General features: G+C 53.5%; 2 protein-coding genes across 2 annotated transcripts in view; both read right to left on the bottom strand.

Moving 5' to 3' along the window:
- RADIL (Rap associating with DIL domain) overlaps positions 1–8,584 on the bottom strand; it is a 57,734-nt gene extending 49,150 nt beyond the window's left edge. The window contains exon 1 of the mRNA XM_036826027.1: positions 8,029–8,584. Coding sequence (XP_036681922.1) covers positions 8,029–8,563 — 535 coding nt within the window. The 5' untranslated portion in view covers positions 8,564–8,584. The remainder of the gene's footprint in view (positions 1–8,028) is intronic.
- MMD2 (monocyte to macrophage differentiation associated 2) overlaps positions 8,563–22,381 on the bottom strand; it is a 68,767-nt gene continuing 54,948 nt past the window's right edge. The window contains exon 7 of the mRNA XM_036826082.1: positions 8,563–8,627. Coding sequence (XP_036681977.1) covers positions 8,577–8,627 — 51 coding nt within the window. The 3' untranslated portion in view covers positions 8,563–8,576. The remainder of the gene's footprint in view (positions 8,628–22,381) is intronic.

The following is a 22,381-nucleotide window of genomic DNA, read 5'->3' as shown; positions in this document are numbered from 1 at the left end:
TAATTCTAGGAAAGAGTAGTTTTTCCCACCCAGAGCCCAGGTCAAGAGAGATAATAACTCTTTGTCATCTCCTTTTACCAGGTAGCAGATTCTTCCTATTCTGTCTTCTCATTCAATGTGTCACCCTTTACAGTTTCCCAATATATGTGAGGGTCTCAGTCCCAACTTTCTACTTCCTAAGGTCCCAAGGCTCTGTGTCTCTTTCTCGGACAGCTATTAAACTTAAATTTCTTGGTTATAAAGACTGGCAAGAGCCTGTGGGGCAATTGTAGCTTCATAATCAGCTAAGATTCTAACGTTTCAAGGTCCTCATTTTGTTTTGTTTTGTTTTTTCATCCTTAGGGATTACTTTACTTTGGGGGGATACTCAGCTGTGCATCTAAAAGGAGAATTGTTATAGTTCAGCCAGCACTTCCAGGTACTTTATATAGAAGGATCTTCTAGGATAATTAACCTCACATATTGCCAGTACCAATTTCTCAACCTATTTCAACATGGTTTGCATGCTTAACATTCCAGAAGCACAGCTATCAGTAAGGTATTTGGTGACCTCCATTTTGCTCAATCCAATGATCTGCACCTTTTCTGACCTACAGTAGCCTCACATTGGCCTCCACGGCACCACACTCTTTTGTTGTCTTGTACATCTCTGGCCTCCCCTTGGTCTCATTTGCTCCTCCATTGCTTTGCCTCTACAGTTAGAGTTCTTCCAGTTTCCATATTAAGCCTTCAACTCTTCTCATTGTACATATATTTACTACCAGGTCAATCTATCAATTTTCACAGCTTAAAATATCACCTATTAACAGCTTAATGTAAGTTTACTCTTCTGAGCTCCAGATCCATATCATCTGACATCCCATCTACCACCTCCGTTTGGATGTCTCAAACTTAACACAGTCTAAAGAGAACTCTTACTCTTCCCTCGATAACTTGTTTCTCTCTTGGGAGTCACCACTTTGGTAAATGGCATCTCCATCTACCCAACTGCTCATATCAGAAACCTGGTAGTCATTCTTGACACACACACACACCCCCGCCTCTTTCTCATCTTCAACATCTAGTTCATGTACAAATATTGATGATTCTACCTCCAGAATACATTTGGGATTCATCAACTTCTCTCTACCTGCTTCCTCATAACTCTAATCCAAGCTACCATCAATTTTCACCTAGACTCCTACAATAAATTAATCTTTTACTGACTTTTCGAAGTATTTTTTACCCAGTAGCCACAGTGGTCTTTTAACCCCTTCAGTGGCCTCTCATTTAACCCCTTCAGTGGCCTCTCATTAGTCTAAAGTCCAAAATACCTAACAACCCCTGACCATCTCTCCAGCTTCACCTCCCACAATTTCACCCACCCTCCAGCCACATCGCCTTTCGGTGCCCTGCATTTATTTCATTCTCTCTCATCTCTGGGTCTTTGCACAATGCTGTTCCCTCTGCCCAGAAAGCTCTTCCTGCCCCACTTACTGTCTACTACTCTTCACCTGCTTAGTTTTGTCAACTTTGAGATTGGCTTAAATTTCATCTCCTCACAGAGAATTTCCCTAACCTCCCTGCTAAATTAGCACCTGTACTTTTCTTTCATAGAACATGTCACAATTTGTAAGTCTCCGTTTTTCGAGTGATTGTTTCTTTGTCTTTATTTGCCACTGTAGACCCTTAGCGCCATGAGAACAAGATCTGTTTGTTTTGTCAACTGCTATATACTTGATCAGTACCTGATCAAGTACCTACCATAGTAACACTCAACAAATATTTGCTGACAAATAAATAAATGAATAAGCACAACAAAGAAAATTCTTTCACCTTCAAATCACTGGCTAATCAATATCCAAAAGACCCATCTCTTGAGTTTTAGTTTAGGTAGAGGGACAGTTTCAAAGCCACACACTGTGACTCTGGGGAAATCATTTCACGACTCGGTTCACGCTGCTCGCGTCAGTCGGCTGCAGGGAGTTTCTCTGGCTGCGTGACTCCAGCACCTCACTATCCTGCAGCTCCCTTTGATTTTAACATATTCCCAGGGGAGATTTTCGAGGGTCGGGGGCTCATACCCAATGCTTAAGGATGTGGAAGGGCCACACAAGAAAGCACGCCAGTGTCGTGGCAGCCTTCCTGGAGAAGCTGCTGTCCCGCGGTGCTTACTAAGAAATGAAACAGACATATCTATAATCCAGAAACTCCATTCCCTGGAGGTGACCCCCAGAGAACTCTGCACAGGCCCTCGAGAGGGTCATCATGCCTTTGTCTGTAGTACGAAGGAGCTGGATGCAACCTGAGAGCCCATGATTAGGAGAATGGATAATGCGGTATATGCAAGTGATGGGAAACTATGTCTCAAGAAAAAGCAAGGAGCTGGATTTACATGCAGCACCATGGGTAGAGCTAAATCTTAGCTATAGAATGTTCTTAGTTAAAAACAAAGCTTAAACTTTGATACAGTCGAATTCATCTACCTTTCCCCCTACGGTTTGCACCTTTGAAGCCTTATTTATGAAATCTTTCTTTTGGCTGTATAACTTTACCTCTGACTTGTAGGTTTTTAATGCATTTGGAATAAGGATCCCACTTGACTTTTCCTTCCCTGCAATGTCCACCCTGGCCATACTTTGGCCAATTCCTATTATGTTTTGTGTCTTTCAAACATTTTATGCCAGTTCTGATCGCCCCCTGTGTTCAGCACCGAGCCTCCGGAGGTTCCTTGGCCAGAAGTCTCCCGAGGGAGGATGGGGGTGCTGCCAGCCAGGCCCCAGGTGGGCAACACCAGGCTCGGGAGAACGGGGCTGCCAGGCCTCCTTCCGACACCGCGCTCCTACGTGAAACTGAAAACTAGGAATTTTTTTTTTTTTTTTTTTTATGAAACTGGCTATTAGCAGCTAACCATTCAACTTTATGTTCTCTTTGAATTGAAAGTCCTCAAAAATGTCTTTTAAGTTCAATTAGTTTTCTAGTTTTAGACTGATGGAAAAAGTTGGGCATTGTTTTGTTTCCCCCAAACTACATAAAATAAACATTCCCCTCAACGACGGTATCACTGAGAATATGCTCAGAGGAAGTCTCACTCAACAGGCAGCTACTCTTCAATAAAAGGAGAAAAGAATCCAGATCGCCTCGTTCATCCTGAGGTAAGTGTTATTAAAAATCAGATTCGTGGCGGGAGGAGAAAAACATCCAAAGAAAACAGCACAGAGAGGTTGGGGGACTCAAGGAGACAGAATTCACAGCGCACAACCAGCAGATGGAGACAGCGGAGGCTTCGCGAGGCGCCTGAACATCCCTGTGTAGTCGGGGCTCGGGCCCATCTGCCCGTCTGCGGATGACGGCAAACACCCCCAAACTCAGGCACTCAGACGACACACCTGCCGCCACCACTCCAGCCGGCCTTGGAAGAGAAGGGAGGCTGCCGGGTCACACCGTCGGCGCCAGAGCAGCGCTCCTCCTCACTCAAGCCCCCACCGGCACTAGTGGGCAGCCACGCCGTCTGCACGCCACTCCCACCTGCCCTCCCCCATCCCCCCCACCCCCGCAAAGAAAACCAATTCCAACCCTGGAGTCTTGGACGCACCCGGAAGCAGCCGAGACTCACACAGGAGCCTGCTCTTCTAATTTGCATCCCCCCTTAAACAGGCATTTAACGAGCACCTACTGTACTCCAGACCACACAGACACTGAAGGGCAATTTGTGACAAGCCCAGTGCTGACGCAGAAATGTCCCTGCAGAGAGAACCTCAAGCCTCGGCGGCTTCTATAAACCCTCTAAGCTCGTCTCCTCGGAAGAGGGCACCCAGAGCCAAGGAGGCCCTGCCTTCCAGCATGGGAAAAAGGCCGGCCTCTGAGGGCCGGGGGAGGCCACCCAGGAACGCATCCACCGGCACAGAAAGCAGCTCGCACTTCCCCTCCTCAAGGCACCCAAGTCCCTCAGACGGCGTCCCCATGAGAGCCAGCCTGGGCTGACGGTCCCGGGGCACAAGGCCACCGGCCCCTACGGGAGGCGCAGGGCGTGGCCAACAGACTGAGTTCCTCCAAAGAGTCCAGGCCACCGGGTCCAAATCGGTGGTTCCCACCCGAGGGCGAGCTTGCCCCCAGGACACTCAGCAAGGCCCAGAGGCGGCTGTGGTTGTCACGACTGGTAGGGGTGCCGCATGCATCTAGCGGGCCGGGCCTGGGACACGGCTAAACGCCCTACAAGGCACAGGGCGGTCCCCTACAGCGAGGAACTGCTGGCCCAAAGTGCCGACGGGGCTGAGGCTGAGAATCCAGTTTACAAGCTCTCTTCCATCCTGGGAACACAAATAAACCCTGCCCTCTCGCCCTTCCCCAGCCGCTGACAAAAACCACATGGCCCGCCCTCCCTCCCCAGAGGGAGCAGAAGCGATTACTGCCGTTATCTCAGGCACCGGCCCAGAGCCCGCTCTTCGGGGCACGGGCCCCACAAGCCAGCCCTCTGGGAACACGGCGAGGGCTCTGCAGCTCCGCCCACGCCAGCCGCCGGCTCCCGGGGCTCACTCGCGACATTCTGATCCTCTGGAGATCACTGAGAAGCCGGCAGCTGGGAAAGGCAATATTTATGGAAAACAAACGCCAGAATGCCTGAGCGCATTACCTCGGGCGCAAAACCATGGCCCAAACCGTTCAGGGGAACCGGGTGGATTCTTCCTTCAGTGCCCTCGGGAAGTGCCTGGTACAGCCACTTCTGCCACCTGCCCTGCTGGGGCATGTCCCAGTTCACCCGAGGGGGCCTGCGGTGGGCTCCCATCCCCAGGAGCCTAGAGGACGCTCGCAGTCGGCTTTTACCGTGAAATGAGCGAGCCCCAGCTCACTGGCACGGGGTGGGTCTTCTGCCGTGGGAACGATCCGGGAACGAAGAAGATCACTGTGACTGTTCAGTAACCTGAAGCCTGGGGAGGCCGGCATTCGTTCCCGTGCGCACGCGTGCCCGCACATGCAGGCGTGCTCGCACACGCACACGTGTGCACGCACACACACGCGTGCCCGCACAGGCGGTCCCTTCCTTTTGCACGCTTTGCCAGGGGAACGGGGACAACATCACGCGTCCTCGGGGAAAGAAGAAGGGAATCAGGGTGCCTGGAGCCTGCTCCGCGCTGGGTCCCCATCCTCCGCAACAGTAAACCCCCCACCCCGTGGACCCCGAGCTCCCCGCAGCTGGTGCCACCTCACAGCGACACTCAGGCCGCCCGGGGCACCAGCAGCATTTGGGGCTCATCGCAGACAGGCCGCCCAGGAGGTGAGGAGCCCCCTTCCCTGGACACAAGACCACAGGTGTCAGGAACGTGGGCAGAAGCCGCCGGGGGAAAAGCGGCCAGAGGGGCTGGAGATTCCGTCTCATCACCAACGTAAGGCAGCTGGCACCCACCCGACACCAGCACCCTTCACTCCTCCTCCTTCAAATCTCTCTGTGGTTCCCACCGTCGTGAGGAGGCAGGGGGTCTGGGACCTTGGGGGTGTGCTAGGAGATGAGGGGGCATCTGCAGAGTGGGAGGGGCCGCGTCGGACTCTTTACACAGGGGAACAAGGCAGAGCGTGAGTGTGTGTTCACGTGCGTGAGTGGGACAGCATGTGTGTGCATCCTTGTATCATCAGGATCCCCAGACAGACCCTGATGCAAAGGTCCCGGGCTCTGGAGAAGCTCCGCCCGCAACCTGTGGAGCAGGGCTGGACGGGACGGGCCCCACTGCAGGGTCCTCAGCACCGGGCTCTGCGCCTCGGTAGCTGGCAAAGGGGACAGCACGGCCAGGAGGCACAGAGCACCCAGGCCACGCCCAAGTCAGAGGCCGGCCAGGAAGGCCGACTCCCTGGGGCCCGGGAAGCCTGCTCCAGGCAGGTAACACAACCCACTTCCAGCCCAGAGAAGTGTGTCAGTGAGACCTGTCCGGTTCAATAGCCTCTTTCTTTGAAAGGTTTCGCAAAGCCACCACCAAGTTGAATACGCTGCAGGCCTTCTCCTGCCTGGACGAACGTAAAAGGAACAGGTCTAAAAGGGGTCTATGAACAGGAGCACAAAGCCCTGCTCCCCGCAGATGGCGGCCAGCCTCGTGGTCACCCTGCTCCCCCCCACCCCCCGGCCGGAGCGATCACCCATGTGACACAGAGCAGGCCTTCCAGGGCCCACCCGGGACCCGAGGCACAGCGACACGCAGGACAGGCAGGGCTGGCCTGGCCCACGCGCTCTTTGCTCCCCGTTCAGCAGAGAAAACACGGGGCAGGACAGTGCCGGAGAGCTGAACACTCGCCCTCTCCACCCACGTGACGCAGCCCCTTACAGGGCTCCGAGAGCGAGGAGGCGAAGGGACCCGGCCTCCGGAGCACGGCGAGGCGGGGTCAGGACAAAATCCAAACCTGTGCAGCCGGGCCTGTGGGCGGGGCGTTCAGGCGCGTGTCCAAGGAGAGTTAAAAACAATAACACAGGGCTTCCCTGGTGGTGCAGTGGTTGAGAATCCGCCTGCCAATGCAGGGGACACAGGTTCAATCCCTGGTCCGGGAAGATCCCACATGCCGCAGAGCAACTGGGCCCGTGAGCCACAACTACTGAGCCTGTGCGTCTGGAGCCTGTGCTCCGCAACAAGAGAGACCGCGACAGTGAGAGGCCCGCGCACCGCGATGAAGAGTGGCCCCCGCTTGCTGCAACTAGAGAAAGCCCTCGCACAGAAACAAAGACCCAACACAGCCAAAAATAAAAATAAATAAATAAATTTTTTAAAAAAACACAATAACACAACATTGTAAGTCAACTATCTTCAAAAAGATTAATTTTTTTTAAATAGTTAAAAAAAAAACCCAAACAAACAAAAAACAACCCAGTAACATCAGCTACTCATTGGTCAGTTTTTCCTTATCCCCCATGCCTGCAACTCTGCACGTCAGTGATAAAACACTCCACCACCCCCCGCATCAGAGGGACCCCCAACCCCGTCCTTGGTCCACCCCTGCCTGTGAGCGCACAGAACAACCGCGTGCAGGAGGCAGTCAGGACGCACGGCCGAGCAGAGAGCTCTGCACACACCACTGCACCAGCCCTGGGATCACTGGATCCTCCAGATCACGAGACTGAGGCCAGAAGGGCCACCGAGAGCCCACCACCAACCGCAGTGGCCCCGTCAGGCCCCAGCGTGCCACACCTCGTCTTCACACCCTAAAGGCACAACGGGGGTTTCACACCAGAGGAGAACCAGAGAACATAAGCATTCACGACACCTGGGGACACACACAAAACGTCAGCGAGGGCTCAAGTCCCTCGACCCCGCAGCACCACGAGACCGAGTGACAAGTCTCCTGAGGCCACTGAACGTCCTCTGCTCTGAGCCACACGTAAGACCAGTGCACTTGCTCATGTAAAGCCACCATTTTCTCTAGGAAACTAAGAAAAAGTCAAGTATGACCTGAGATACACTTAAGAGTCTTTGGGCATTTGGAAAAAAAACCATTTTTTATGGCGCTTCCCTATTAAGATAATGAGTGTCTTTCCACCAAGTGAATAAAAGCCAGATGCAGAGCAGTGGCCCGCAGGGCCTGGAGCGCCCCGGCCCAGGGCAGGGACTCAGCGCTGCCCCCAGCACGACCTCCACTGCCCCGGTGCGCCCCCCAACGCACCGCACCTCCGGAGACCCGCTTCCCCCACCGGCTTCGCATCCGCTTGCCCCTGAGATTGCCCCGGCGCCTCGGGCACTGAGGGGCTTTCTGTACCGCATGTGCCGCCTGCAGGGGACAAGGTCCTCTCTGCGGCCAATGACACGCTTGCCAGACTCCTGGACGGTCATTTTCAACCGAAAGGAGAAATCGCCCCACGGCACTGCAAGACGCCATGAGGAGCACAGAAGGACCACCAGCAGGTGCCCTGCAGTGTACACAAACCGCACGGCCAAGACAGCCCCGCGGGGGGGGAAGCAGAAGAGTCAGTCCCCAAGCGCCGCCGCGGCAGAGGCCAACTGTCCTCCTCCGACAAACACGCCTTCCCGGCGCTTCCCGGAGCGGCGCCCGCGCCTTCTCGTCGCCCCTCCTCACCTGCCGTCACGGTGTCCACGTCCCTGGCTGCCAGCTCCTCCATCTCCGACCTCTTTCTCAGCTCAAACCTCCGGGACAAGCCTTCTCGGGGTTTCCACAGCTCCTGGATCAGGAGGGGCTTCTCGTTGTCGCCGAACACCCGGAAGCCCTCGGCCTGCCACTGCCGCCCGGAGTCGCCGGCCTGGCCCACCACGTCGCATAGCACGTACTGGCCGGCGCGCTCGGGGCTCAGGGCGTAGCGCTCCAGGGCCTCCTTCACCAGCTCCCGGGCGCTGGACGTGCCGGTGGCCAGGACACTCTTGTAGTGGGTGCCCGTGCACACGCTGTCCCCGAACACCTTCAGGACCCCAGGGGCCGAGAGCTGGGTGGAGAGCTCGGCCGGGTCGTCGCCGGTGCCCAGGCTGGAGCAGGTGGCGTCCAGGTCACGGTACTTGTAGCTCAGCGTCCGGGACAGCACGCTGGACAGCAGCTGTCCCTGCCGCTTCAGCTTGCTCTTGGCGGGTGGGGACATGATGAAGTGGGTCCCATAGAACATGGTGGGCCCGTCTTCACGGACGAGCACCGAGGGCTCTGGCCAACGGCAGGGAAGAGGCCGCGTCCTGGGAGAAAACGAAAGGCGGGTTACCATCAACCAGCAGGGCAGCAGGAGCCCACGAGGCTCAGGGGAACATCAACAGCCTGGACCGGCCGTCTAGGGCCCGGCGCCCCAGCAGAAGCCGCGGACGCAGCACCTCGGCCGGGTCCAACAGTGAGGATACAGCCGAGGCCGGCGGGACCGCGGGGGAAAAAGCAGGTTTGAAGGGGCTGAAACGCCCTTCAAGGAAAGCCATTACTAGGAAGCACAGTGAGGTCACCCAAAGGCAAGACACGAGAAGCCTGGGCACCACGCACTCCGCGCAGCAAGCTGCCAAGAAACAGGGCCGGCCAGGGTGGGGCTGGGTGGTGCTCGCAGGGCAGAGTCCCGGCGGGGCTGCCCGGCCTCATCTGAGTCAGTCCCCACCTATCCCATCGCGCCCAGAGAAAAGTTATAAACAACTCAGAGCGCACAAAGCCCCGTCCTCCTAAACTCCACCTCCCCCACACCACAGCCTATGCTACAGAAAATTCATCACAAACAGCAGTGGAACTAGGCAATCAGGCCAAGTCGCAGCCACACGAGCAGGGCAGTAAGCGACCAGGCATTCAAAACACAAACCCCCCAGGACGCTGCTCCCGGATGATCGGTCCTGGCTTGGAGGAGCCACTTCCCTGGGACGGCAGCACTAGAAGGGACACATGACCACAATGCACACAAAAGGGCCCTTCCAGAAGCAGTGGAGGCATGGCTGGAATGCACGTGTCCACCCACGGCGTCCAGCCTGGCTGTCGGGCACTGGCCAGGCCAGAGAGGCAGTCTTGCGGGGAAATTAGAAAACGGCTCTGGGACAACAAGGTGTGTCATAAAGTCATGACTCTCGTGCACTTAGTGCCCCAAAGGCGCAGGGTTCCAGAGGGATAGTTCATCAGATCCCCCCCACCCAAAGCTCTGGGGGAGCAGGCGGGCAGAGTAAAAGGAAGATGTCCTGCTTCACAAAAACTAAGGCTTCACAACGCGTTGGTGGAGGCTGAACACCGCCCATCTCCCGACTCTGTGCCCCACTTCCAGGCAGACAGACCAAAGAAGAAAGGTCCATTCTCTAGAAGGCTCTGGAAAGAGTGGCCCAGGACCCGGTGAGAGCAGCTCTGGGCACCTGCCATGGACGAACGTCAGCACTGAACTCCGCTATGGTCCTCTCTTCAGCTCTGACTCACTCGTGGTCACAGGCACTGGGAGAGGCTTTCGGGAAGGGGAGGGGACTGCCCAGGGCGGGAAAAATGTCTAGGGAGCCCCCCAAAGAAAAGGACCGACCCGACCCCGAGGGACCCAACAGGGCAAGTGGCCCAGCCTCGACAAGGACACTGAACTGGGTGCTTCCCGGCTGGCCCCTGGGCCTCGGTCACATCTGCGACGTCATCACTCCCACCAGGGCTGTCGGGAACGAGCGGCGGACCCGCCCTTCAGTTCCTCGGGAACCAGCCACCAGACATCCTCGGCGAACCCTGCACTCTTCAAAATGCTCTGACAACTTCACGCACCAAAGACTCGGTGCCAAACACTAAGGTCTGCCCCACGGTGGGGGGAGGGTGGGCGGCACTCCTCCTGTGCCTGCAGCCGGCAGCTCACCGTTTACCACGCAGAGCCTTTTACTGTGGACCAGCCTTCGGAAGCCTGAGCCTGCTGAGAGCAGCCAAGTGTCCTAAGCAGAGGAGCATACGAGGGCCTCCGGGCTCGGGGAGTCAAGCTACAAAGGAGTATCTAGCCGGAGGCCGTTTCCCCTCCCCCGAGGAAAGTGCACACGCCTCCCCGTCAGACGCTGCGGAGCCCAGAGCTGCTTGTGGCTCCCCCCCTTGGACCCGTCCAAGGCCCCGGCCGAACTCACAACAGAAGCGTTTCCAGTAGTCCTCACATGACAAGCACACGGCTTGGGTTCGCACACCGCATCGGCAGCTTCAAACCACGGTGCCATCTGAAAGTCACACAACCCGCCTCAGAAATTTCCAGCACGTGCCTCTGGCCACCACCCATTCTCGGTGGACCTGACCCCTCCACGGACACCTGGCTCACCTCAGGCACAGCCCCGGCGGTCCCGAGCCAAACTCACAGGGGCCCCCAGGGCAGCCCCTACCACCAGGCAGCGTCTGGCTGGGAAACCTCTGCCTTTGGAGATAATGCCGAGTGTAAATTTAAATACAATGCGGAAAACGGCGGAAACAGTAGAAAACCAGGTCTCAGCAGAAGCGCAACACCCAAAAAAGTCACGAAGTAAACACGGGGATTTAAAAGGCCCTCAGATACAACGGAGAAGTAAAATGCTGTTTTGCACCCAGGGGTGAACCTTACAGGTTCTGTAAGGTCTGAAGCTTATTTAATTCTGCTTTAATTAACAAAGAAATAGAAAATTACAAATACACAGCTGCTAGGTCCCCTCCCAGGGCCTTGGAAGAGAGCCCACTCCCTCCTTTTCTAGGGCAAAGTTAGCGGCATCACGAAAAGGGGGTAGAAAATGTAGGACAGACTGTGACTCACTCCCTTCCAGTAACTGCTTCATAAGCCCAAAGAAGTCCCAGTAAACACAGACCCTGATCTACTTGATCAGTTTTATCAGGAGGCTCTCTTCTCACGGTCACTCCCTCTGTGGCCATCTTCAGAGAGTAACCACAGAGCGTGGCCACTTGCTCACGTGTGCCCTTCCTCCACAATCACAAAATGCAGAGTACGGCCTCTCCGTCAAAATGGGCCAGATGCGTTTGTGCAAAGGGCAAGGGGAGGGCAGGAGTTTCCTACAGAGCGGAGCACACCCGGGGTCACCAGATCTGTTTTTTCGGAAGCATGACCTGCCTTTTCCTTTTCTGCTCAGTTCTCTCCTCTTTCACACAAATACTCGGAGAAACAGGGGCCCAAGGCTGTAGGTCGCTTGCTGTTGCTTCTCCTGGAGAATGTTTTTCTCGTGTTCTCAAGGAAGAGTCCGATTTCTGATGAAAACAAGCTCAAGTCACAGCAGCGAGTGAGGTCAGTGTGGGGCTGACCAAATGGGTGGAGGGACATGGCCATTCCAACACAGCAATCTGGGATCCATTAGAATTTCCACCAGGGCAGGAAGGGAAGAGGGTAGATTCACAGGCTCTGCTTTATCCCCACCGGCCATAAATCCTATCTTGACAACTCCAGTCAGAGCAACGCTTTTAAATACAAAAATAATTTAATCAGACTTAAATCTGACATGTTAGCCTCTTGAGAGAGGACAGACTTTTTCTGCCAGCGGGATTAAGGGCTGGCTCCTCTCTGGAATGAAGGAGAGGTGGCCCGTGCTAACGGGAGACACCTGTAACTAACCAGAGACACCTGTAATCACTGGTGGGCGGGGACTCGGAAAATTCTTTTCAGCAATTCAGATTAATCAAACACTTGACCAGGTGCTGGGAGCCCGAGTGTCTGGGTCTGCAGCCCCTCCCGAGCCCCAGCAACTGGGTCCCTAATGGGAAAGAATCCAGTTTCTTCTGCAGGGGTCCCCAGGAGCCCCAGCTCTGCGTGTTTCCTTAGATGCACTATTTGTCGAGCGGCTGGAAGTGGTACAGAAATAGCTGGGAGACAATGCTTTCAGCTGGCACACGAGTGGGGAACGCGCTGCTGTGTGAACAGGAAAACCGGGACAGGCTGTGGACCTGGGGATGTCCCCCCAACCCTGGAGGGAACGTACGGACTCCGGCGCCTTGTGCCCACCTGCAGACCTCTCTCCAAAGGGGCCAGAGAGACTGAGGCCCGGGGGACCCCGCCGTTGAGGTGCCAGGCTCCAGGGGTCGCAGGGGGGGTGGCCGCAGCTGACCCCCTGGAACCCGCAGGCTGGGCCGCCCTCGCCCATGTAGCCAGCCTGTGGGACCCGCCCCCCGAGGCCGCACCCGGGTCCCCCCACCAGGAGAGCCGCCTGTTTCCATGGCAGCCGGACAAGCGGAGACTGGGTGGCCAGAGAAATGCCCCGTGCGGGCCCAGCTGCCCCAGCGCGCGCCCGCGGCCTCCCCGCCCGGCTAGCCTCTGCGCCCCGGAGCCCTGTACGCCACGGAGCGACCCCCGCCTCCGCCGCCACTCCTCTCGCACCCCGCACTCACCTCCAACACAGCCCACCGCCGCCGCCGCCGCGTTCCCGAGCGGCTCCCACACCCGCCGTCAGCTGGAGCCCGTGCTCCGGACCGGCGCGTGGCGCGGCGCCTCCTGCCGGCAGCCCAAAAGACCAGGCGTGCCCTCGGGAGGGCGGTGCCTATGTGGGCGGTGCCTCGTGCTGGGCGGAGCCGGCGGCTGGAAGAGGAGAGCGCGGGCTCCTCCTGCGGCCACCCAATAGATGGAGCGGGGCCTTGGGGAGGGGCGGGGCCTCCGAGGGACGAGCTACAGGCCCAATGGACGTGGATGAGACCTCGAGGGGGCGGGGCCTCCGGGGTGGGCGGGGCGATAAGAAAAGGGCTGGGCCCTGGCTCCTCCTGCGGCCACCCAACGGACGTACACAAGGCCTGGAAGGGGCGGGGCCTAGAGGGGGCGGAGCTGATGAGGGGTAGGGCTGAGCGCCTGCACCACCGGCCAACCAATTAATGGGTGTGAGCGTGGCCTTGAAGGCAGGGAAGGGCGGGGTTGGCTGCGGAGAGGCGGGGCTGTGCGGCGCACCCCTAAGCTTCAGCTCAAGGGGCGGGGCCTATGCAGTGGGCGGGGCCAGTGCTAAGCTCCGGGGCCACGTGCCAGCCTCAGGCTGGGGGCGGGGACTGGCAAATTGTTTTGTCGCCACCTTCTAGTCCCTAGGCGGACAAGGCCAAGGAAAAGAGGAAGCAGGGTAAGGCAATCGCTGATGAGAAGGGGGCGGTACAGAGCTGTGACATATATGAACATCCAAAACACAGAAAGAGGACAAGGGTGGCAGGTTCCATCTCCCTTACAATCTGTCCCCCACCCAGCAGCCAGCGTTTTAAATGACAAATCAGATCATGGCACTCTTCTGCTTAAAACGATGCAAAACGGGGCCAGGTCAGCTCCGGGGCTCTGGCCCAACGGCCCTCCTCGGGTAACTTGTTTTAAAAGAAGTTTGTGTCCTTAGAGCTCACTTTGGCACCAGTCGTCGGGCTGGGGTTTCGCCTTGGAGAAAGGCTTCTCACAGACAGCTCCCTTTGTCTGCTCATGGTCTAGACCTGGGGGATTCACGTGGCCTCGGATAAAAAGATGAATTCTTGAATTCTGACCCTGAGAGTGAATCTTTTTTTTGACAGCGATTGGGGTATAAAGTTATATGGTAATGACGCCAAATGTGCGAAGGGGAAAGTGGGGAGGAGGGAACAGACATTTATTGACCACCTACTGTATGCCAGACTCTATGCCAGGGGCTTTACATTGGTCATCTCATCTAAAGCTCACATCAACTCTTGTGAAGCAGATGTTGTTACACCCAGAGAGGTCAAACAGCTAGAGGTAGAGCCAAGAATTGAGCCTTGGACTGTGTGATTTAAAAAAATCCTTTCAGGACTTCCCATAAACATGTACAACCTACCCCACTCTGACCCCAAACAGGCAAATATCAGAGCTGGAAGGAGAGCCTCGGTTTAAACCTGTGTTTTCCTCCTAAGGCATTCCTCACCATGATCCCGTCCCAAAGCCCACCCCTCCCAGCATCCCTCTTCAGCATGGGTTGGCAAACTCCCACCTGTGGGCCAAATCTGAGCTGCTGTTTCTGTGAAGTTTTATTGGAACACAGCCACACCCTTTTGTTTGCGTATTGTCTAAACTGCTTTCATGCAACAGAGACTTTACAGCCCCCAAAGCCTAAAATATTTACTATCTGGCCCTTTACAGAAAAATTCACGGGCCCCTGCTCTTCAGGATCTAGTGATGCCAACTATTTGCTTTTACTATGCTGTTTCACACGTCTCTATCTTTGCTCAGGCCACCCCCTCTGCCTTTTCCAAGGCTGCCATAACAAAATAACACAGACTGGGGGCTTAAACGGTGGAAATTTATTTTCTCACGGTTCTGGAGGCTAGAAGTCCGAGATCAAGATGCCGGCAGGGTTGATTTCTTCTGAGGCCTCTCTCCTTGGCTTGTAGACGGTCAGCTTCTCCCTGCGTCCTCACACAGCCTTTCCTATGTGTGTGTCTGTGTCCTAATCTCCTCTTATAAGGACACCAGTCAGACTGGATTAGGGCCCACCCTAATGACCTCATTTTAACTTAATCACTTCTTTAAAGGCCCCATCTCCAAATACAGTCACATTCGGAGGTGCTGGGGGTTAGAGCTTCAACATATGGACTTTAAGGAAACACAGTTCAGCCCCTAACACCAATCTTCATCACCTGGCTAATTTCTACTCATCCTTTAAGACTCAGATTAGGTGTTACTTATGTAGTTGCTCCCCTCCAAAGTGGCCCACAGTGATTCACACCTTCTAGTTTTCACACCCGGGTGTAGTCCCCTCCCAGGTTGAACAGGGCTAACCTGTGTAAACAGTAAGACGTTGTCAAAATGACAGTGTCATTATAAATTATAAAAGACTTGGCTGGGCTTCCCTGATGGCGCAATGGTTAAGAATCCGCCTGCCAAGGCAGGGGACACGGGTTTGATCCCGTGTTCGAAGATCCCACATGCCGCGGAGCCACTAAGCCCGTGCACCACAACTACTGAGCCTGCGCTCTAGAGCCCGCGAGCCACAACTACTGACCCCACGTGCCACAACTACTGAAGCCCGCGCACCTAGAGCCCGTGCTCCACAACAAGAGAAGCCACCGCAGTGAGAAGCCCCTGCACCGCAACGAAGAGTAGCCCCCGCTTGCTGTGACTAGAGAAAGCCCACACGCACATCAACAAAGACCCAACGCAGCCAAAAATAAAAATTAATTAATTAATTGATAAATTAAAAAAAAAAAAGACTTGGCTTCTGCCCTTGCTCTCTCTTGGACCATTCCCTCTAGAGGGAGCCAGCCGTCATGTTGGGAGGACACTCAAGCAGCCTTAGAGAAGTCCACGTGGTGAGAAAACCAATGCCTCCCGCAAACAGACATCACCAACTTGCCGTCGGCGTGAGCCATCCTGGATGCAGGTCCCCCAGCCCCAGCAAAACCTTCAGAGGGCTGCAACCCTGACCAACATCCTGACTGCATCTAATGAGGGACCCTCAGCCAGGACCACCCAGCAAAGCTGCTTCCACATTCCCAACCCTCAGAAACTATGTGAGATGATAAATGTTTATTACTGATTTGCACCACTAACTTTTGGGGCAATTTGTTATGCAGCAATAGACAAACGAACACCCCTTATCCAGAAAGGCCTCCCTGACCCCCAGACTTGGCTACATGCCCCTCCTCTGTGCTCCCACAGACTTTTATTTTTTACCTTTTTATTAACCAAGTCCACACTATATCGAACCATGTTACTTAAATGCAGATCAGATGTTGCTCTTCCTTGGGCTGTAGTCCTCTAATCGCTACCCTTACTCCAGCTGGCCCCTGCGGACCACTCCACCTGCTCTCTCCCTCCACCACGGAGCCCCAGCACGACAAACTTCTGTTTTCGAACACTCTAAGCTCGTTCCCTCCTCTGAAACCTTTCCCCTTGCTGTGTCCTCTTCCCCAAATGCTTGTCCCGTTGTGTTGGCATGGTGCCATTTTCCTCTCATGAAAACCCATCTCCGCTACCGTCTCCTGACCATTCTCATGGTGGTCACCCCTGTGGCCATTCTCTGTCTCATAACCTGTCTCGTTTAATTCACAGGCCTTTATCACTATTTGTCTGTGTATTTAACACAGGCTAGGATTTGAGTTCTGTAAAGGCAGGCGCCTCATCTGTCTACTGCTACACTTGGCACCAAATAGGGGCTCCATAAATATTTGTTATAAGAATAAACAAAGGAATGAATAGATTTCCACCCATCTCAACCTCTCACCGCCTCCCTCAACTGGAAGCTTCTCAAGGGCAAGTACTGAATTTTATTCATCTTTGTATTCATGCACCTGCCCCACTGGCAGGTGAGCAAAACAAGTTTTTGAACTGTGGGGTTAAATATCTTTGGAAATCCATGGGACAAAAATGGAGTGTTGAGCCGCCCTCTGTGGCCACCAGAGGGCGGCAGAGTCCTGGGACTCAATCTAGGAAAAAAACCAAAGGAGCCCAAAGGAAAAGCATCTGGTTAAGGTCAAAGGGCAGGTTCCCACGGGATGGACGGTCCAGGGGCAGAGAGACTGGACTCTCGGAGGCCAGGAGAGAGGAAGGGAAGGAGGCAGCAGGCACAGGGAGGACGTTAGATCCCAGCCTTTCTTTCAGAGACTGTTACATCCCCATCCCTAGAAGGGGCTGGAAACAAGTGGTTTAACGCTCAGGTTTCATTCTCAGTGATGTCGCGCCACTACCCATAATAGCAGTGATTCGGGCCTGGTCACTCCCCATAGGCTCATCAGCCAAAAGCTCTGCAAGTGTTATTTTTCGTCCCACATCCTCTGCTGAACAACTTCCAGTTGACAGTGAGTACCTCCCGGCACTGGTAACGTATGGGATGCCAGGACTTCAGAGTTGTATTGTTACCCACCCGGGTCCTTGGGCTCTTTAATCAACAGAAATTGTTAAAGAGGCCAGACGAGGAGTTCAGGCCAGGCTGCAGCACAAGGGAGTGAAAGCAAGTAATGGTTGGGGGAGGGGCAGAGGAGCGGCCGAAGGGGCGGCTTAGGGGGTCTGCCCACCCCCTTGGTGGTGCCGTGTGCAGGGATCATGCACAGGACCCTGCTTTTGCTCCAGGCACCTCAGAAGTGGCAGTTGGTTTGTGGCCTTTTTGTATCTCATTGTTCCTAATTTGCCCCATTTGCGCATGCCTGCAGTTATTTTTAGTCCCTTTTAGTTTCTTTGTATTCTGTTGCTTGAGGAGACCTTTGTCCAGGTGCCAGCCCTGCAGCAGAGGGTCCCAGCCTAGCTCAGTGTGGGGTGCCAGAGCTACAGAGTAACGTGTAGGTTGCCAGGACCACACCATTAAAATAGATCACGTCAAGTTACTTTACCTTTTAATTCCAGGTCTGTTGTAAAGAACCTTGAGTCACATTTAATTAACTGTTAAAAATTTTAGGCTGGGTGGGATTTAAGAAATCATCTACCCCAGTGATTATGAAACTATTCAGTTCTAGTTTCTCGTGCTCTTGGGACTGGAGTATGTTGAAAAGTTATATTTCAAGCCACATAGGAATCAGGATTAATTTCATTAGCCAAAAACATGACCATGTGATAAACACAAAATCACAAATATGGCCTCAAGAAAACATATTGTTGAAGAACCAAATGTCAGACCCTTGGTTGGGTCTGACATTTCCATGAAAATTAATTTTTTTATTGTTTACTTGATTTGTTACCTGGAAGCATGTTTTAGAAGGTACCATTTGGCTTATGATGTATGTCTGCAAAAAATAATTAAGATGGAGAAAATACTACATATTAACTTCTATTTTTAACTGAGAATTGAGAACAAGTGGCCATTTTTCAAATTTGGGGTGAAAGAGCTTGGTCCAGCTGGAGATCTTTTTCTAGTACCCAAGGAAAGAACTGTGTGAGAGCCCCTAATTTAATCCACCGTCTGCACTGACGTGGAACAGGAGCCAAGAGAGGCTAAGGGACTTGTCCAAGATCACAAAATTTCATTAACAACAGATTATTCCTCCCTTGTAATATCACATTCAAAAACGTGGGCAAGCAGGATAGTAGGAAATATTCACAGTGATTATTTCTGGGCGATGGAGCTTGTGGCAGATTGCAATTTCCAAAGATAGCCACGTCAACACACCCACAGCAGTACATACCCCATCCCACACAGTCTTCTTACTCAGGACTCTCCTGAACCAGGTGGTGGGCAGGAGGTCTGCCTTCCCTCCCCTCGGTCTTGGCAGGATCTTTTTGGCTGTGTCCAACAACAGAACATGGCAGCATGGACGATGCAAACTTCCAAAGCTAGGTCATAAAAGACATTATGTCTCCTGCCTGCCTCGTTCTTGGGACCCAGCCACAATGTTGTAAGGAAGCCCAGGCCACGTGAGGAAGACGCTTGTGGGTGTGTATTAAGTATGTCTTTTCTTCTGATGTTTTGACATCTGGGGCCTTTTGGACCATGGGGAGACTGCCCCTTGCAGAGTGGAGATGGTAAACCATCCCTAGAGCTAGTAAGCAATTCACCTGTGAGCACACCTTTCATATGCAAATCAACCCACCTGGAGACCACACCTCCCCACCTTCTCTATTGGACTTTTATTCCCTAGGCTAGTGTGCCCTGTCCTCATCACCCCAGTAAAAGTACCACACGACTAGGGACAGCCCCTATGCCCCAGAGCCCACTGAAATGATTCAAACTAGCCAATACCAAGACTACTTACACTACCTCTCCCATTCCTTCCCAGGAAAACCACAACAAAGGCTCTGGCCCACATTTTTCCCCCTCCCTCTGCCTCCTGACCCACCCTGGTGCTTCCCTGTGTGGCCCTGCCTGGTATCACAAGCCCCCTTCTCTTGGGAATCTGTGAGTAACAAACTATCTTTTCAGTGGCAGTCATCTCCTGATCTTTTGGCCTCACCATACCTGAATAATAGTAAAATCTACGTTTTAAAGCAGGGTGTTTGGCCAACCTCCCCAGTGAGGGCTATAGTTGGCTCCCGGCATCAACCACCACGTGAGCGGATACACCTTCGGATGACTCTCTTCTCCAGCTGAAGCCCAGATTCTGAATTCCTGACTGACAGAAGCCATGAGAGACATTGATGATTATTTGTTCTTTTAAGACTGTATTTTAGGATAATTTGTTATACAGCAATAGACAGCTAATACAGGGTTTTTACTTTATACTTTTCTAAATATTCCAAGTTTTCTACATGAACAGTGGCTGCTTTTATAAAAAGATTCGACCAATGTTATTTTTAAGAAGACAACTGGGCAGGCGTGAGGCATCTTGAAGTTTTATTTATTTAAGTTCTTTCTACTCCACTGGAGACAATCACATTCACCAGCAGGATTATTCTTCTTAATACAAATGTTTATCAAATATCTTGTTAATACAAAAACGGCAATCTCACAACCACAGAAAGGGTCCAATACCAGCAGGACAGTTTTTAAAAGTCATGCCACAAATGCCAATCTCAACACTGTAGACACGATAGGTATATAAAAGTCAGTAGGAAAGACAATCAGAGCTCCTGTTTCCCCCTCAAGAAAGGCCTTCACAAGCAGCAGGATCTACACCTGCACAGAAGTAGGCAGATTCCTCTTGAAACCTGGTGGCAACGAGGCCCCAGAAGGACATTAAGAGGATGCCTTCACCTGCTGCCCCAGAGCTCAGCCCTCGGGAGCAAAACAGCCCAGCACCATGGGAGGAAGAAGATGCAACACCCAAGGACCACGACCTGGATCCCAGGCCCTGCCCCGCTGGACCGCCCTGGGCAAATCACTTAACCTCTCTGAGCAGTCTCAGTCTCCCCGTGTAATATGCAAACAGTAATTTCATCTTGCCAGGTTTTACGGGGAGAAATATACGAGAACACGGATGAGAATGAGCACATGTTGGTAACTCTGTGTATCTGACCTGTTAATTATGAAGAGGGGACAGAACACAGAAAAGGGTGCATGGGGTGAAGGCTGCAGCCCGCTGGTAAACCAGCTTCCGAAAACGTCAAGCTCTGATGTGCAGCCTTTGCCGATTTCCACGGTGTAAATATTCCCACCCTGGCCAGTCTCACACTAGCCATGGTTTAAGGACTTTCCAAGTTCCTGAATACCTAACGTTCAGTCTCCAGGGCACCGCACGCATGTGAAGCACACCGGTGCCCTCAATGACGTCTCACCTCCCACCAGCGGTTGACAGTGTCAAACAGGGTGGCGTCTGCAGCATCCCCCCCACAACCCGCACGCGTCTCCCTCTGGTGCCACCAACCAGACCACCTGTAGGACAGACACACGCCCCCTCCCTCTTCCACAGCTCCCACCTCACGCCAAGGTTGACTTTTCCTAACCTCCCAGATAATCCAGCTCTCTGGCAGCACCCAGGCAGGAGGTTCCTGGATGCCCAGACTCCCTGGGGGACAGGGACAGTGGCCAATTGTAGGAAATCATCAGCCCAATGACAGCAGGAAGGTGGCGGCCAGGATTGGGCAGCCTGAGAGCAGGAAGCAAATTTCACCTATCGTCTTCGTGTGGCCTAAAGAAAACACGCTCAATATGACGGAAAACTTTATGTCGAAAGATCCTCATCACAGAGCTGTTTATCACCTGAATTAAAAGCATGATTAAAGAAATTGTGGTACACCCGCTCAATGTAGACTTTTAAAATAATGTTTATAAAGGGCTTGAAATAATAAGAAAAAATACTCAGAAAGTTAAAAAAAAAAGGTAGGGTGTAAAGGTGTCTATAGCAAGAGAAGAAAACACCAAAGTTTAAAAGTACGCATTGAGTGGAGAGAACAGAAAGAAAAAGGTGAGGAGTGGTTGGTTACCTGAGGCGGACACTGCCAAATATTTTCTACCTGTCTAGCATTTTCTGAAATTTTTATAGTAAGCATATATTTTTTCCAAAGCTTTTATTGATACTTTAGTTTTAATGTATTTATTTTTGTCTGCGTTGGGTCTTTGTTGCTGCGCGCGGGCTTTCTCTAGTTGCGGCGAGCAGGGGCTACTCTTCGTTGCAGGCTTCTTATTTCAGTGGCTTCTCTTTGTTGTGGAGCACGGGCTCTAGGCGCATGGGCTTCAGTAGTTGTGGCACGTGGGCTCAGTAGTTGTGGCTCACGGGCTTAGCTGCTCCGCAGCATGTGGGATCTTCCCGGACCAGGGATTAAACCTGTGTCCCCTGCATTGGCAGGCGGATACTTAACCACTGCACCACCAGGGAAGTCCAGTAAGCATCTATTTTTATAATGAAAACATCTTTAAGGAAACAATCCCCTTCTAAGTCACTTGGATACGCACTCCCGCAAATGAGTCTCAGGGTCCCTCCTCAAGGCCACCCTGACATGTGAAGACCTTGTCTGTTTCACCGGGGTCCTGTCTCCTTCACCCTGGGGGCTGCAGACCCACTCAGGGCACAGGCAAAGCTTGCTACAAACTTGAGTTGGAAAAACTAGCCCGAGAGCCTCCCGGGAGCGCTCCGAGGTATCTTCCGATGTGCAGAGACACCAAGAGTAAAGGCCAGGGCGGTCAGTGTCCCCGCAGACCCTGGTAGTGAACTTGCCTCTTCCGGCCCCAGATGTAAAGGGACCAAGACTCACAGGAGGTTCCCTCGCCAAGCCTTCCCAGCCTCAGAGAGGAGGAGGAGGCGGACACCAAGCCAGACCAAGCTCAAAGTCGCCCGTTCCTTCCAAACGTGTGTCTGAGCACCTACTAAGCACTGGGCGCTCTGCTGGGCACTGGGCATTGCCAACAATCGACAGCCATGGGGCCTGCCCTCAACATCGAGAGGGTACCCCAGACCACTGCTCACACCCCTCCTGCCTCTCTGTCCTGCCCACGTCTCCAGGTTCAGCTAAAATGGGCTAAAATTAGATAGCGTTGGTCTATGATAACTACCGCTGACAGAGCGTCTCCAGATGTAAAACAAAGGGGACAACTCTGGATCCAGCCCTGGTTCTTAACAACGTTTAGTCTGGGCCCACGGGCCCCCCAAGACCCTTCCAGGGGGTTCCCAAAGTCAACCTGTTTTCATCATGATCCTACGACATTATTTGCCTCTTTCCCGCTCATGCTTTCATGCAAAGCTCTCCAGAGGCTACAGGACGGGTGATGTCAGAAGCCAAATGCAAAAG

The sequence above is a fragment of the Balaenoptera musculus genome, chromosome 15 (genome assembly GCF_009873245.2).
Source record: "Balaenoptera musculus isolate JJ_BM4_2016_0621 chromosome 15, mBalMus1.pri.v3, whole genome shotgun sequence".
Lineage (NCBI taxonomy): Eukaryota > Metazoa > Chordata > Mammalia > Artiodactyla > Balaenopteridae > Balaenoptera > Balaenoptera musculus.
The sequence above is the reverse complement of the archived record's forward strand: the minus strand, read 5'-3'. Positions and strand labels throughout refer to the sequence as shown.